Source organism: Phaethon aethereus (genome assembly GCF_964289735.1).
Source record: "Phaethon aethereus genome assembly, chromosome: 32".
In the NCBI taxonomy this organism is placed as follows: Eukaryota; Metazoa; Chordata; class Aves; order Phaethontiformes; family Phaethontidae; genus Phaethon; species Phaethon aethereus.
In genome coordinates, this window is record NC_138608.1 from 277,605 (window position 1) to 293,368 (window position 15,764).

At 64.5% G+C, this 15,764-nt stretch overlaps 2 protein-coding genes across 2 annotated transcripts; one reads left to right on the plus strand and one right to left on the minus strand.

The window, feature by feature from the left end:
• Positions 1-437: 437 nt before the first annotated feature.
• SYDE1 (synapse defective Rho GTPase homolog 1) lies at positions 438-6,796 on the plus strand (the record flags this gene model as incomplete). The annotated part of the gene is made up of 8 exons (XM_082012138.1): positions 438-525; positions 1,991-2,671; positions 3,435-4,178; positions 4,254-4,468; positions 4,558-4,684; positions 4,783-4,940; positions 5,321-5,570; positions 6,276-6,796. The coding sequence occupies 8 exons, from the start codon at positions 438-440 to the stop codon at positions 6,701-6,703; spliced, it is 2,691 nt and encodes an 896-aa protein (XP_081868264.1). The 3' UTR covers positions 6,704-6,796.
• A 1,608-nt stretch (positions 6,797-8,404) lies between these two features.
• Positions 8,405-13,994, minus strand: ILVBL (ilvB acetolactate synthase like; the record flags this gene model as incomplete). Its single annotated transcript, XM_082012177.1, has 14 exons — positions 8,405-8,583; positions 9,042-9,147; positions 9,251-9,322; positions 9,408-9,478; positions 9,571-9,740; positions 10,276-10,390; positions 10,491-10,834; positions 11,398-11,495; positions 12,165-12,264; positions 12,347-12,458; positions 12,675-12,813; positions 12,910-13,037; positions 13,545-13,746; positions 13,881-13,994. 14 exons carry the CDS (start codon positions 13,992-13,994, stop codon positions 8,405-8,407), a joined length of 1,950 nt encoding a protein of 649 aa, XP_081868303.1.
• Between the last annotated feature and the right edge of the window lie 1,770 nt (positions 13,995-15,764).

The following is a 15,764-nucleotide window of genomic DNA, read 5'->3' on the forward strand; positions in this document are numbered from 1 at the left end:
CAAATACCCGCGCCAGGGCTCCTCGCTCCCCCCCACGCTGTGGCCGCGGGCCCGGGGGGGGGGGGGGGCGGTTCTCCCTGTCCGGGCAGGGTGTCCCGGGTGCGGTGGGGTGGGGTCTCGGTCCCGAGTGGGGAGGGGGGGGGGGTCCCCGCGGTTCCGGACTACAGCTCCCGGCAGCGCTGCCGGCGGCATCCCAGGAATTCGCGCCGCGGGATGGCGGCTCCGCCGCTCCAGGCCCCGCCGCGCTGAGGGGACGGGGACGGCCTGAGGGGACCGGGCCGCGCCGAGGGGAGCGGGCCGGGCCGAGCGGGGCCTGGAGGGGCCCAGGGGGGCCTGGAGGGGCCCAGGGGGGCCGGAGGGGCCGGGGGGGGGGCCGGAGGGGCCGAGGGGCGGCCCAGCTGTGTGAGGAGACCCCGGCGAGGGGAGCGGGGCGGGCGATGGCGGAGCCGCTGCTGCGGCGGACCTTCTCCCGCCTGCGGGGCCGCGACCGCCCGCGCGGGAAGAAGTCGGACGCCAAGGACAGAGGTACGGACACCCCCCCCGCCCCGAGGGAGGGACGCCCACCCCGGGAGGGGAACCCATCACCGTGGGGTCCCGGCTGTCACCCCCAAGGAAGGGGAAGGGACCCCCCCCCCCCCGGGGAAGAGACCCCCCCCATCAACCTGGGGTCACTCCTGCCCCCCCCTAAGGAAGAGACCCCCGAGAAGGGACCCCCAACCCAAGGAAGGGACCCCCGTCACCCTGGGGTCCCTCCTCCCCCCCTAAGGAAGAGACCCCCGAGAAGGGACCCCCAACCCAAGGAAGGGACCCCCGTCACCCTGGGGTCCCTCCTCCCCCCCTAAGGAAGAGATCCCCGAGAAGGGATCCCCAACCCAAGGAAGGGACCCCCGTCACCCTGGGGTCCCTCCTCCCCCCCTAAGGAAGAGACCCCCGAGAAGGGACCCCCAACCCAAGGAAGGGACCCCCGTCACCCTGGGGTCCCTCCTGCCCCCCTAAGGAAGAGACCCCCGAGAAGGGACCCCCAACCCAAGGAAGGGACCCCCATCACCCTGGGGTCCCTCCTGCCCCTCAAGGCATGGTCCCTCCCCAGCAGTGGTCCCCCATCACCCCAGGGTCCTGTTCCCCCAGCAAGGTGCCCTCCTCCATGTCCCCATTTCCCCTCCTGCCCCCCCCAAGGAATGGGTCCCTGTCACCCCACGTGTGCCCTACAGGAATCGGGGTTCGCCCCCTCCCCAGTCCCTCCTGCCCCCACCCCACATCTTTGGGGGTGTCAAGCTTCCGTGGGGCTGGGGGAGCCCCACACCGAGCCGTGGCATCACGTGGTGTTGGGGGGGATCCTGGGGGTCTGTGGGGTGCCACACGGAGGGGGGGCACCCTGCTGTGGGTGCAAGAGGTTGGGGACCACGAGGCAGAGGGGTGCAGGGGAGATTGGGGTGCACAAGTTGGAAGGATGCAGACAACCTGGGGGGGGGCACAAATGAACCCGGGGGGGTGCAGGGAACTGGGGTGCACTATTGGGGGGACTCCCCTGCGTGTGTGAGCCAGGGGGTGCAGGGGGGCAGGACCCTGCCTTGCGGCACAGAGCTGGGGGACACGGGCAGAGCCACCCCCAGTCCCCACTGGGGTGCGGCCCTGTCTTCACTGGGGTGCAGAGGGGTCCAGTCGTGCCCCCCGCCCCCCGCCGGGGCTCCCCCTGCCCGCGCCAGCACGGTGGGAGCGCGGCTGCGGGTCCGGCCAGCAGTAAACAACCGGAAATCCCGCTTGGCAAAGGGGCTGCGCGCAGCTGCCTGCGCCTGCCCGCCGCGCCAGCAGAGCCGGCACAGGGAATGGGGTTCCCATCCGGCACGGCAATGGACTCGGGGTGAGGGTGGTAGATAGCCTGGTGGGATGCCTGGGGGGACAAAAGAGAGGTCCCTGTGTCCCAGAGGGCTCCCCGTTGGCGTTTTGGGGACCCCCATGCTGAGCCCAGCTCTATTCCTTCCTCCCGCAGAGCATCCTCCGGCAAGCCCCGACTCTCCGGTGGACACCGAGGTGGCATCGGTGGAGCTGGTGCCGGCAGCATCGCGCAAGCAGAACTGGGCCCGTTTCTCCTGCGGCGGCCGCGACGAGAGGGAGCCGGTGCCCCCCAAAGCCTCGCCAGATCCGGCAGACGCTGGCGAGCCAGACCCTGCCGCTGGCAGCCTCCGGCCTGGCACTGAGCTGCCCAGTGAGGAGGATGTGGAGCCAGCGGAGGAAGCTGAGGCGGTGAACGGCTCCGGGGAGCTTGGTGGTCCCGGTAGAAGCCCCGGCCACGGTGCCTACCTGCAGAGCCTGGAGCGGAGCAGCCGGCACTGGGTGCTGTCCTCGGCGAAGGGACCAGGGCTGGATGAACTGGGTGGCGGAACCGAAGCAGATGCCGGCGCTGCCAGCAGCGAGGGCGAGATCTGGTACAACCCCATCCCTGAAGATGAGGACCCTCAGCCTGGGAGCTCCTGGAAGATGTGGAGCGGAGGGAGCCGTGATGCCGAGAGCGGCCATGGTGGGGAGTCACCCCTGAAGACAGGTAGAGAAGACCCCCCCTGGGGCAGTTTGGGGACGGCGGAGAGCTCCGGACCCCGCAGCAGCACGGCTCCGGCACTGCCCGCGGCCAGCCGAGGAGAGGAACCGGGAGCCAGCAGGACCCAGGCTTGCGGTGAGGGGTGGCACATGGCTACGGGTCGGGGAGAGGGGGGACAGTGGTGGTCCCCGGCCCCCACAGCCCCTGTCCGTTTGTCACCCCCTCGGGAGAGCATCCCCCGGTCCTGTCTCCATCCGCAGCACCCTGCAGTCTTTGTCCTTTCTTTGTCCCCCCTGAGGTTTCCTGGACCCTGTGGTCGCCAGACCCGATGGTCCCTGTCCCCAGTGTCTCCTTTACCCCCTGGTCCTCAGACCCGATGGTCCCTGTCCCCTAGGCTGGCATCACCCTGGTCCCATGGTCCCCATCCCTTCCCTATCCCCAGGCCAGTGGCTCCTGTCCCTTTCCAGTCTCCCTGGACAGTGTCCTTTGATCCTCACAGTCCCTGTCCCCAAGGATGTCTCCTGGACCCCACAATCCCCATCCCTTCCCCATCCCCCGGGAGAGTGTCCCCAGCACCCCACAGTCCCTGTCCCCACCCCAGGGGAGTGTCCCCCAGACCCTGCAGTCCCCATCCCCTCTCCATCCCCCAGGACAGTGTCCCCAGGACCCCACAGTCCTCGTCCCTTCCCCATCACCTAGGACGTTGTCCCCCAGACCCTGTAAGTCCCTGTCCCCTCCCCATCCCCCAGAAGTGTGTCCCCCAGACCCCACCGTCTCCACCCCATCCCACAGGACCCTCTCTCCACCCCACAGCAGCTTCCAGGACGCAGCCCCATCCCACCCAGGCTTCCCTGTGCCCTCCCCCCAGGACCCGCTCACCCCTTTTTCGGCCCCACAGGGAAGATGCCGATCCCATGCGTGAGCGCGGGGACGGGACTGACCACCCCTTCGCCCCCCGCCAGCCCCAAGAAGGGCCGTTCGCTCAACAAGGTGAAGTCCCCAGGCACCGTACGGCGCCTCTCCATGAAGATGAAGAAGCTGCCGGAGCTACGGAGGAAGCTGAGCCTACGCAGCCCCCGTCCCCGCGGCCAAGAGGGTGGCACCTCGCCCTCCGAAACCCGCAAGGAGTCCAGCAACGTCATCAGCCGCTACCACCTAGACAGCAGCGTGGCTTCGCGGCCGGGGCTGCCACGAGCCAAAGCAGCCGGCAAAGGCGGCTACTTGAGCGACGGCGACTCCCCAGAGCTGCTGGCGAAAGCCGGGGTGCGTGCCGAACCGGAGGATGGGGAGAACGGGCTGGATGTGGGCGCTTTCCGCCCCTACAGCTGCGGGGAGACGCCGCCGCGGTGCGGGCAGCACATCTCGGGGCTGGTGAGCGTTCACCTCCATGGCGTACGGGACCTGAAGCCACCACGGGCCGAAGCCCGGGAGGTTTTCTGCGTGTTGCAGGTGGACGCGGCCAACCGGGCTCGCACGGCTTTGCTGCCCTGCAAGACGGCGTTCCTCGGCCTCAACCATACCTTCAACCTGGAGCTGGAGGGCGCCCGGCACCTCAAGGTGATCGTCTTCTCCTGGGATCCCACCTCCTGCCGCAACCGCCTCTGCTGCCACGGCACCGTGGTCCTGCCCCACATCTTCAGAGGTACAGCCGGGTGATGGGTTCGCTTTGGGGTTTGGCAGCTCGGCACCCCGTTGACGGCACCGCTTGGCTCTGCAGGTTGCCGGGCCCAGCAGCTGGCGGTGCGGCTGCAACCTCGCGGTGTCCTCTACTCCAAATTCACTTTGGTGGAGCAATGGGAGAGTCCCAGTGAGCGGGAGCCCCGTGTCTTCGGCATGGAGCTGGGGCAGCTGGTGGAGAGGGAGAAGACGGCCACCAAGGTGCCCCTGCTCATCCAGAAATGCGTGGCCGAGATAGAGAAGCGAGGGCTGAAGGTGAGCGGGCACTTACCGTCACGGCTACAGGGGGGTGGCGGTGGATGAACGCCCCCCCAAAACGGTGGTGACGGTGTCCCCGTTTGCAGGTGGTGGGGTTGTACCGGCTCTGCGGCTCGGCCGCCGTCAAGAAGGAGCTTCGTGACGCCTTTGAGAGGGACAGCGCGGCCGTGACGCTCTCGGAGCAGCTGTACCCCGACATCAACGTCATCACGGGTGGGTGCTCACCCCAGGGTGGGGGGTGCTTCTGCGGGTCCCCGTGCACCCTACGGGACCACGCTGATGTCCCCCCTGCCACGTCCTCTCACCCGCAGGGATCCTCAAGGATTACCTGCGGGAGCTGCCCACGCCGCTCATCACCCCCACACTCTACCACGTCGTGCTGGAGGCCATGGCCAAGCGACCCCCCCGGAGCCCCCCGGGAGAGCGGGACGCTGTCACCCTGCTCGATTGCCTGCCTGATGTTGAGAAGGTGGGTGCCCAGCGCCCAAAAGGGGGTACCCAGCCACAGCAAGGGGCTGGGGGGGATCCCACTGCCGCTCAGCCCTGGGGTCTCCCCCCGCATCCCAACTTGCCGCTGCAGACAGTCCTCGTTTCTCAACCTGTGGCACGGGGCACGTCCCCGTGTCACCTCCCTCCTCAGCATTTTTTGAGGGGGGTCTTCCCATCCCCCTGTTATCTGAGCATTTATTTACGCCTCCCCATTAGCTGTGTGACTGGACCCCGGTGACATCGGGGACTGTCCGTATCCAAATCCCTTGGGGCAATTCCCCTCGGCTCTGTTTTGGGGGGCCGGGCGACACAACGGGGTGGCATTCTGATGTCCCCACTGAGGCCACCTCGTCCCCACAGGCCACGCTGACGCGGCTCCTGGACCACCTCAGCCTGGTGGCCTCCTTCCACGACTACAACCGCATGAACTCGCAGAACATCGCCGTCTGCTTCGGACCCGTCCTGCTTACCCAGAACCAGGACCCCCGGCGCTCTGGCACCGGTACCGGCACCGGCAACCGTGGCTACACCCACTGCGAGGACATCGCCAGTGCCGTTGACTTCAAGAGGCACATCGAGGTGCTGCACTACCTGCTGCAGGCCTGGCCGGGTGAGTGGGGTGGGGGGGATGCCTGCACCCCTCCATTTTGGGGAGGGTCTTTGCCCGGCCACCACCTGGACCACCAGCGGTGGCAGCTGCTCTGGGGGTCTGTGACCCCCATGCCATGACATCCCCAGGGGCCGCTGTCCCCAGCAGCTGCTCCAGGGGTCTGTGACCCCCACATGGCTGCTCTTGGGGGGCCCCCCCAGTCCCAGAGGGGATGTGTGACCCCCCCCATGGGCCACTGTCCCCAGCAGCGCACCAGGAGTCCGTGACCCCCACATGGCTGCTGTGGGGCCCCCCCTTCCTGGTGGCTGGACCATGGGCCCCCACATCTCCAGCAAAAATCCTGGGGTCCCCCCCCATTTCTGGTGGCTGCTCCATGGGCCACAGCCCCACACATCTGCCCCGTGCCCCCCACATCCAGCAGCTCTCCTGGGCTCCCCCCATCTCCAGCAAAACGTCTGGGGTCCCCCCATCTTTCCAGCAGCTGGGCCATGGCTCCCCACATCCAACAGATCTCGTGGGGTCCCCCTGTCTCTTGCTGGTCCGTGCCCCCCCCATCTGCAGCAATTGCCCCCCACCCCATTCCCAGCAGCTGAGCCGGGGTTCCCCATTCCCAACAACAGCTCTGTGCCCGCTCCCCATTTTCCCAACTCTCCCAACACCAGCAAACCTCCTGGTGACCCCCCGCCCTTACCGCTTTCTCTGCAGCCCCCCGCTCAGCCCCAGCTCCCCCGCTTTGGGAGGTGGCCCAGCCCGGTTGCCCGCAGCAGCAACGGGGGCCACCGCTGCGACTGGACCTGCTGGAGAGCGCGGTGGTGGCCCGTCACCGTCCCCGAGGACCGGAGAGCCCCCCCAGCAACCGCTACGCCGGCGACTGGAGCATCTGCAACCACCAGTTCCTGCTAGTACCCGGTGCAGCTGGCGACGCCGACTATGACGAGGTAGCAGCCGGCGACAGCGAGACCGGGGTGCCGGCGCGGCGGCCCCCACACCAACGGACCCTCTTTGTGGCCAATTTCGCCCTCGGTGAGGAGCCCGAGGCACCCTTCGGCCCCTGCCTCAACCTCAAGGACTTCGACGCGCTCATCCTCGACCTCGAGCGGGAGCTCACCAAGCAGATCAACGTCTGCCTGTGAGACCGGCGCCAGCACCGGTACCAGTGCTGATACTGGTGACGATGACAACACCGGTGCCAATGTCGACACCAGTACCAATGCCAATACCGGTGACAGTGCTGACGCCGGTACCAATGCCGATACTGGTCACAACACCACCACCAGTGCCAGTGTCGACACCAGTACCAATGCCGATACCGGTGACAATGCCAACACTGGTACTGGTGCTGATACCGGTGACGATGACAACACCAGTGCCAGCATCAACACCAGTACCAATGCCAGTACTGATGCTGATAGCAGTGACAATGCCAACGCTGGTACCGGTGCCGATACCGGGTGACAATGACAACACCAGTACCAATGTCGACACCAGTACTGATGCCGATACCGGTGACAATGCCAACGCTGGTACCGGTGCCGATACCGGTGACAATGACCACAGCAGTGCCAACGTCGACACCAGAACCGATACCGGTGCCGATGCCACCACCGGTGCAATGCTGATACCGGTGCTGAGGCCGACACCGGTGTGACAGCGACCAAAAAGCAGCACTTGCCTCTAGTTGCCTTCAATTTGCACAGCGCCGAGCAGGAGGGACCCCAACCGCAAGGGTGATGCAGCCTTCGGTGAGGGGGAGGCCCCCCCAAAACAGCCCCAGCTCCGGTTTCCACCCTCCCTGGTGTTTTTGGGGGGGGACGGGACAGAAGGGATGTGGGGCTTGGTGCCTCTTGCTCGGCTTTTTTTTATTTTACATGGCCAAATTTTGCCCTCAAGTGCCTGTTCGCCCCCTTCTCCCTTCCCTGGTTGCCCCCTCAGGCTGCCCCCCCCCCCCAAAACCTCCCCAGTATTAGAAATATTGACAAGGGTCCATGACCTACATTGCTCAGGCTCATGGGGGGGCCGCCCCCTCCCACGCTCCCCCAAACCCCCTTCCCCGCTGCATTTGCACCCCGAGGAGGGCGACTGGGCTCCCTCCTGCCACCCGTGTCCAGCCTGGGTGGCAGCGGGGGCCCCCCCCTATTTTTTTAGCACCCCCCTCCAAGGTGGGGGCTTGCCGGTACGGGAGCGCTGAGCTTTATTTATTACTCGAGCTTCATGTGCGTGTGTGCGTGGACGGACGGCGGATGCCGTTGCCGCAGCCTGCAACAAAAAAACCCCTTTTTACCCCCAAAATAAACCCACTGCCAGTGTTATGGGGGGGGGGGCGCTCCCCAAAATACCCTCCCCTTCCCCAAAACCAGCCTTGCTCAGTATTAGCCTTAAAGGAACCAGCTGAATGTGAAACCACCGGCCCGGCCGGGCTGAGCCACCAGTGTTAAAGCACCCAGGCGGGGTGAGGGTGACAAAGCTGTCCCCTGTGTCCCCTCCCCGGGGTGGCCTGGCCCCCCCCTTCACCCTGCCACCGCCTTGTCACCATCACCAGCAATAAATGACACAAGCTGCACTCGCCGCCGGGCTCTGTGCGTGTGTTGGCTTGACGCCGTCCTGACAAAGAGGGGGTGACGGTCCCCGAAATGTCATTGAGGGTGGCCCCCAGGGACACCCAAAGTGACAGCACGGGACAGCGGGTGTGGGGACAGGGTGCTGCTTTATTGCACAGGGGACGCAACTGTCCCCCAGGATGGGGAGGGGGCGCAGCACCGGCGTCACCAAAATACACCCCCTTCCTCTGTCCCCCCCGCTGGGGACACAGAGGGGACATTTTGGGGACATTGTCCCTAGACGGAGATGGAACCGTCGCGGAAGTCGGTCTTGCCGATGAGGGCGTTGATGAGGACGGGGCGACCTTGGCGGCACGCATCCTGCGCGGCGCGGAGGACAGCGTCCAGCCGCTCGTGGTCTGGGCGACCCACCACGAAGCCTTTGCCACCCAGAGCTTCAGCCACCGCGTGGTAGTCTGCGGAGGGGGGATAGTGGTGGTGGCCCCGTCACCTCCATGGGAATGGCATGATATTGGGGTGACATGGGGCCATGGGGCATGGCTCGATACCGGGTGACGCTGGGCTACTGGGCTTGATCCTCCCCAGGGTGGCACGGTGCCACCAGCCATGGCCTGATCTGGGGTGACACGGTGCCACCAGCCATGGCCTCATCCTCCCCCAGGTGACACAGGGCCACCAGGCACAGGCCAGTTGTCCCTGGAGGTGACGTGGCCATGTGATGGTCCCCAAAGCTGCATGATGCCACCAGGCATGGCTCAATCCACCCCAGGGTGCCCATGATGCCACCAGGCACAGCTTGATCCACCCCAAGGTGTCATGATGCCACCAGGCATGGCTCAATCCACCCTAGGATAACATGAGGTCACATGGGTGTCCCCAAATCTGGGGACAAAGGGGAGGGGATGGTGCTCACCCAGGTACTCGAGGCCACACGCCACGTTGCTGCCCAGCAAAGCCACTTGCTCCCGGGAAATCTGGCTCCAGCACGCGTCATTGCCCACCAGCGCGATGATGGGCGTCTGCAGGGGACAAAGCACGGGGCCACTGCGCCCCGGTGACACCCTGGGATGGGCACGAGACCCCGCTCCCCCCCCACACCCCCCATTTCCGGCGCTGCCTGACCTTGTGCCGCACGAAGGTGTCAAACTCCATCAGGCTGTAGCCCAGCGAGCCGTCACCGTAGAGGACCCAAACCTGGCGCCGGGGAGGGGACAAACACCGTGAGGCCACGCGGGTGGCACAACGGCCGCCATCCCCACGGGCCACCGCGGCCCCGTACCTCCGCGTCAGGACGGCAGAGCTTGGCACCGAGCGCGAAGCCTCCGCCGACTCCCAACGTGCCAAAAGCTCCTACGGAGACAACGGCCGGTGGCGTCACCCGTGCGGGTGTGCGTGTCCCGTACGGTGACAGCGTGTCCGGGGCTGGGCGGGGGGGTCCTAACCGGGGTCCAGCCAGGCGAGGGGACGTCGGGGACGGACGATGTAGGCAGCGGTGCCCACGAAGTCCCCGCCGTCGGCTACGAGGAGGCTCTCGGGGGGCAGCAGCGCATCCAGGCGGTGCAGCAGGTCCAGGGGGTTCAGGTGTTGTGGGGTGGGGGTCACCGCCTTCTCCCTGGTGGGGGGAGACCCCCCACCCCAGGCAAGGAAGAGGTAGGTGGGATCGCCCAAAGGATGGGAATGGGCCCCCCGCCGGCCCCAGTTGGAAAGGGGCTGGGGTCCCCCAAGGACTGGGAATGGGGAGCCCCCCAAACCAGAAAGGGGCCAGGATCCTCCCAAACAGGCCAAGATCCATGCCCCTCCCTGTCCCCATCCCAGTCCCTGTCCCCGTCCCTGAGCCCCTCCCTGTCCCCATCCCAGTCCCTGTCCCCGTCCCTGAGCCCCTCCCTGTCCCCATCCCAGTCCCTGTCCCCGTCCCTGAGCCCCTCCCTGTCCCCGTCCCCGTCCCAGTCCCTGTCCCCGTCCCCCTCCCTGTCCCCGTCCCCCTCCCTGTCCCCGTCCCTGAGCCCCTCCCTGTCCCCGTCCCAGTCCCTGTCCCCGTCCCTGAGCCCCTCCCTGTCCCCATCCCTGAGCCCCTCCCAGTCCCCGTCCCATCCCAGTCCCTGTCCCCACATCATCCCTGTGCCTATCCCGGTCCCGCGTCCGCTCACCGGTTAGCCTGCTCCTTTTTCCGGTCGGCCTCGCGCAGCCCCTCCACCCAGTCTCCGGGGCAGGCGTAGCCCCGCAGGCTCCGCGCCAACCGCGCCACGAAGGAGGCGGCATCGCCTGCCGAGAACGCCCAACTCATCACACCCCACACGACCCGTTTCAGGTGGGGAGCCAGGGCGGGTTGGGGGGCTGGGGGCGGGGGGCGTGGGTGTCTCACCTTGCACAGCGAGCCGGGGTTTCCAGAAAACATCGGAATTGCGGAGGAGCTGCGCCCGGTCCCGGTTAACGGCCACGACAGCGGCGCGGCGACCGAAAAGACGCCCGTAGGAGAGGCGAAAGTCACAGACGGCACCTTGGGGACACAGGCGGGGTGTCAGGACGGGGACGCAGCGGGCGTCCCCCACCACCCACCCCACGCCGGTACCTGCCAGCAGCACCAAGTCGGCATCGCGGAGGGCGTCGCGGCGGTTCTGGCGTAGGAGGAGGGGGCTGCCGGGGGGGAGAAGCCCCCGCGCCGCACCCCCCAGGTAGCAGGGGATGCCCAGGGCCTCCAGCGCCGCGCTGCGGGTAGGTGGGTGTCAGCGTGCACCGAAAACGGCTCGGGTGGGCTCCAAAATGGCTCGGTTTGGCCCCAAAAGCAGCTTGGTTGGGACCCCAAACTGGCTTGGTTTGGCCCCAAACTCAGCTCAGGGCCCCAAACTGGCTCGGTTTGGCACTAAAACCAGCTTGGTTGGGACCCCAAACTGGCTTGGTTTGGCCCCAAAATCAGCTCAGTTGGGACCCCAAAACTGGGTCAGTTTGGCCCCCAAAATTGGCTCAGCTGAGCCCAAAAACTTGCTCAGTCAGGCCCAAATCTGGCTTATCTGACCCCGGTGTGGCTGATCTGTCCCCAAAGCGGCTCAACCATCCCCAAACCCTCTTGTCTGTCCCCAAACCATCTCACCAGACCCCAAATGGGCTGATTCACCCCCAAATCCAGCTCAGCTGTCCCCAAACCAGTTCATCCATCCCCGAACTGGCTCAGCTGTCCCCACACTGGCTCAACAGCCCCTAAACCGGTTCAGCCGTCCCCAAACCGGTTCAGCCGTCCCCAAACTGGTTCAGCCGTCCCCGAAGCGTCTCACCGCAGCTCCTCGGCCGGCGTGGGCGGCAGCATGGCCTGGCTGCCCACCAGCACCAGCGGCTTCGTGGCCCGGCTTACCAGTTCCGCACACCGCTGCACCTGTGACCCAAAACCACCTCGATCAGCCCCAAAACTGGCTCGGTTGGGTGCCAAAAACCAGCTCAGTCAGCCCCCAAACCAGCCCTATTCGGGCACCAAAAAACCAGCTCAGTAAGTACCAAAATGGGCTTGGTTGGGCACCAAACCTGTCAGGGTTGGCCCCAAAACCCAGCCCTGTCAAACCCCAAAACTGGCTCACCTAAACCCCAAAGCCAGCTCAGTCAGACCCCAGAACTGGCTCAGCTGAGCCCCAAAATTGGCTCTGTCAGGTCCTTAAACCAGCCCAGTCGGGCCCCAAAACTTGCTCGGTTATCCCCAAAACCAGCTCTGCTAAGCCCCAAATCTGGATCAGCTGATCCCCAAAAATAAGCTCTGCTAAGCCCCAAATCTGGATCAGCCAACCGCAAAAACTGTCTCAGCCGAGTCCCCAAACCAGCCCCCTTTAGCCCCAAAACTGGCTCATCTGAGCCCCCAAACCAGCTGTTTTAACCCCAAAACCCAGCTCTGCCATACCCCAAACCTGCCTCAACCAGCCCCCCAAACGCATCCCACCCCCCCAAAAACCCACCTCAGCCCAGCCCAAACCCAACCCACCCCATACCCCCACCCACAGACACCCCAAAAAACCCCAATCCATCGGGCCAGGGGGGGCGTCCCCCCAAAACCCACCTCATCCTCGGTGGCCAGCGGCACCTGCACGGGCAACGGGGACACGTCACGGGGCTCCCAGGCACCCGCGAAGAGGTTACGGATGTAGTTTTGGAGGTACCTGCGGGGTTGGGAGGGGTGGATACTGGGACCCCTTGGGGTGCCGACAGCACCCTAGGGTGCTGGGGGGGGCTGCTGCTCACCACTGCACCACCTTTCCCCGCAGCCCCCGGGCGCTCTTGGTGCCACCGATCTCCTTCTCCACCACGTGGAAGGGGTAGAGCACGTCGACGGGGAGCTCCACGAAAACGGGTCCTACGGGATCGGGGTGCAGGGTGGGTGTCACGACCCCAATGTCACCCCAAAACTACTTTGGGGGTGTGTGGGGGGCCTAAATCCCCCTCCCCCCAGTTCAAACAACAGCACCCCAAAACGCCACTGCAAACCGCACCGGGTGACCCATGGCGGGGAAATAAACCCACATCCTAAGAGCCCTGGGGGTGTTTTTGGGGCGTCCCCCCGATTTTTTACCGGGGGTCCCCGACTGCGCGGTGGCGATGGCTTTGCGGAGCGCGGGGACGACGTCGCGGACGGCACGCACCGAGACGCACGCTTTGCAGAGCGTCTTGAAGAGCGAGAGCTGGTCGATGTCCTGCAGCGCTCCCCGACCCTGCGGAGATGAGAAAAATGAGCCTCGAACCCCCCAAACAGGGGATCCCCCCCCCCAAAAATGGGGACAAGAGGGGATTTTTTTGGTCCCTCCCACCTTCTGCAGCGAGGCGGCTGCTCCCCCAATGAGCAGCACCGGTGACTCGGCCATCTGGGCGTTCTTGATGGCCGTCACCGCGTTGGTGACGCCAGGACCGGCAGTGACAGCGGCGACGCCGATGCGACCTGCGGGGAAACCGGGGTGGTGGTGGAAGGGGGTGTCTCAGCACCCCAATTTTTGGTTGGGGGTTCAGGGCAGGTTTGGTTGCTCATCTTGTTGGCACCCAAGTGGCTGAATTAGCTCCAGAGGGGGGAAAAATGGGGACAAAACCCAAAATGGGGACAAAACATGGAAGGACCTTGGATACCCAGAAAGTCTTTGAATTCTTCTCCACTCAACCGGGACCCCACCAAGCTGGGACACCCCAAAACCCTCCATCCAGTGGGGACAGGAGAAGGTGCTGGCCACGGGGTCAACTTCCCCTTGCCCTATCCTCACCGGAGCTGCCAAAATTGGCTCCGGAAGGGGATAAATGAGGAAAGAACCCACCATGGAAGGACCCTGGACACCCACAAAGTCTTTGAACTCTTCTTAGGTCAACCAGGACCCCACCAAGCCGTGACACCCCAAAACCATCCATCCAATGGGGCAGGAGAAGGTGCTGGCCATGGGATCCCCCTCCATATCCGCACCCGAGAGCCTGGAGACGGCATCGGCAGCAAAGACGGCGGTGGCCTCATGCCGGGTGTCCACCACGCGGATGCCCACCTTCTCGCTGGCCACCAAGACGGGGGAGATGTGGCCACCAGCCAGGGCGAAGAGGAAGCGGACGCCGTGCGCCTTCAACACCTCCGCCACCAACTCACCGCCATGCCGGGGGCTTCGGGGGTCCACCTGCACGGCGAGGAGTTCACCGGGAGGATGCGCGTGGCGGCGGCACCGTCCCTTTGCTGAGCCGCCAGCTGGGATTGCTTCAAAAATAGGCGTTTTTCGACAAAACCGCGGTGTTCTCACCCGTTTCATCCTACCTTATGCCAGAGCTGGTAGAGGAGCCCCAAGTGATATGCCACCCCCAGCAGCGCCGCCGCCAGCACCGCCAGGAGCCCGGCACAGGCACAGCCGATGCCGGCAAGGAGATCCATGGGGATGCCGGTGTGCCGCGAGCTGGAAAACGGTGCCGGGACGGAGGAAAAAAAACCCAAAACCCATGAGACGGGGTTGCACAGGCGGGGAACGTGCCAGAACCGTCACAGCGGCACGGCACGGTGCCACCGTCCCCAAACCCTGGCATGGCCCCGGGACGGTGGCAGCGAATTGAACCTGGATTAACTGAAGCCGGATTAATCGAAGCCGGGTTAATTGCAGCCAGATTAACTGAATGCAATTAATTGAAGCTCGTTTAATAAAATCCAGTTTAGCTGAGCCTGGTTTAACTGAGCCCAGTGAATTGAACCCAATGAACTGAACCTAGTTGCACTAAACCCGGTTTAATTGAACCTGGTGAACTGAACACGGTTTAATCGAAACTGGTGAATTGAACCTGGTTAACTGAACCCAGTTTAATTGAACACAGTGAACCCAGTTTAACTGAACACGGTTTAACTGAACCTGGTTGAATTGAACCTGGTTAACTGAACCCAGTTTAACTGAACCTGGTTGAATTGAACCTGGTGAACTGAAGCCAGTTTAATCAAACCCAGTTTAATTAAACCTGATGAACTGAACACGGTTTAATTGAACCGGGTTAACTGAACCCGGTTTAATTGAACCTGGTGAACTGAAGCCAGTTTAATCAAACCCAGTTTAATTGAACCTGATCAACTGAACACAGTTTAATTGACCATGGTTAACTAAACCCAGTTTAACTGAACCCAGTGAACCCAGTTAAACTGAACCTGATTCAATGAACTCGGTTCAATCAAACCCAGTTTAACTGAACCCGGAGAACTGAACCCAGTTTAATTGAAGCCAGTACCATTTCTCCGGCTCAACGCTGGCACCAGCCCAAACCCAGCTCGTTTGCATAATTACCACCTAACGAAGGCAGCCCCGGCGCCAGTCTGCTTGAATTCTTGGCGCGGGCGTAAAGACCCGAGGGGAAGAGGCGGATGATACCAAACCCAGACTAATTTCCCCCAAAATACGCATGATTTTAGCCGCTTCCCACACCCAGAGAGGACTCAAGACACTGGATTTTCTCCTTAAACCCCAATTTCCGCCTTTTTGAGCTTAAAAAAAGGCGGGGGGGTGTCGCACCTCGCCAGCAGCAAATGCAAGAGTGAAACAAAAAAGGCTCAAATTGGGCAAAATAATCCCATTTTGGGCGTTCGGTGTGTGTCGTCCCCCTCCCACCTGGGATGGCGGTACCTGCTGGGTGACGGTGACGGCGAGGTGACGACGGGTCCCTGTGACAAAGGGGATAAGCTCAGTCCTGGTTTTCTGCCCCGTTTTGGCTGCTCTGCCGGTTCCTTGTCCCCTCTGTCCCCACGGCCACCCCCCGCCCCCAATGGCCACCCCGATACTGTGGGCCCATTGTCCCCTCTGTCCCCACGGCCACCCCCCGCCCACGATGGCCACCCCGATACCGTGGGCCCATTGTCCCCTCTGTCCCCACGGCCACCCATCTGTCCCTCTGTCCCTGCCCCGGCGGTGTGTGTGTCCCCATCCTTGGTGTCCCCCCCCCCCTTGACCTTATGGTCACCCTGTGGCCACCCCATCCTCGCTGCGTAGCCCCCCCATGGCTACCCCGTCCTTGCTGACCCCCCCACCCGTGTCCTTATTGTCACCGAGGCCACCCGTGTCCCTAGTGCCCCCCCCCGTGCCTGTGACACACTACGGAACCCCCGAAACCCCTTCCTTGCCCCAGCCCCCCCCGTTACTGGGACTCCCCCTAGACCCCACGCCCCCCCCCA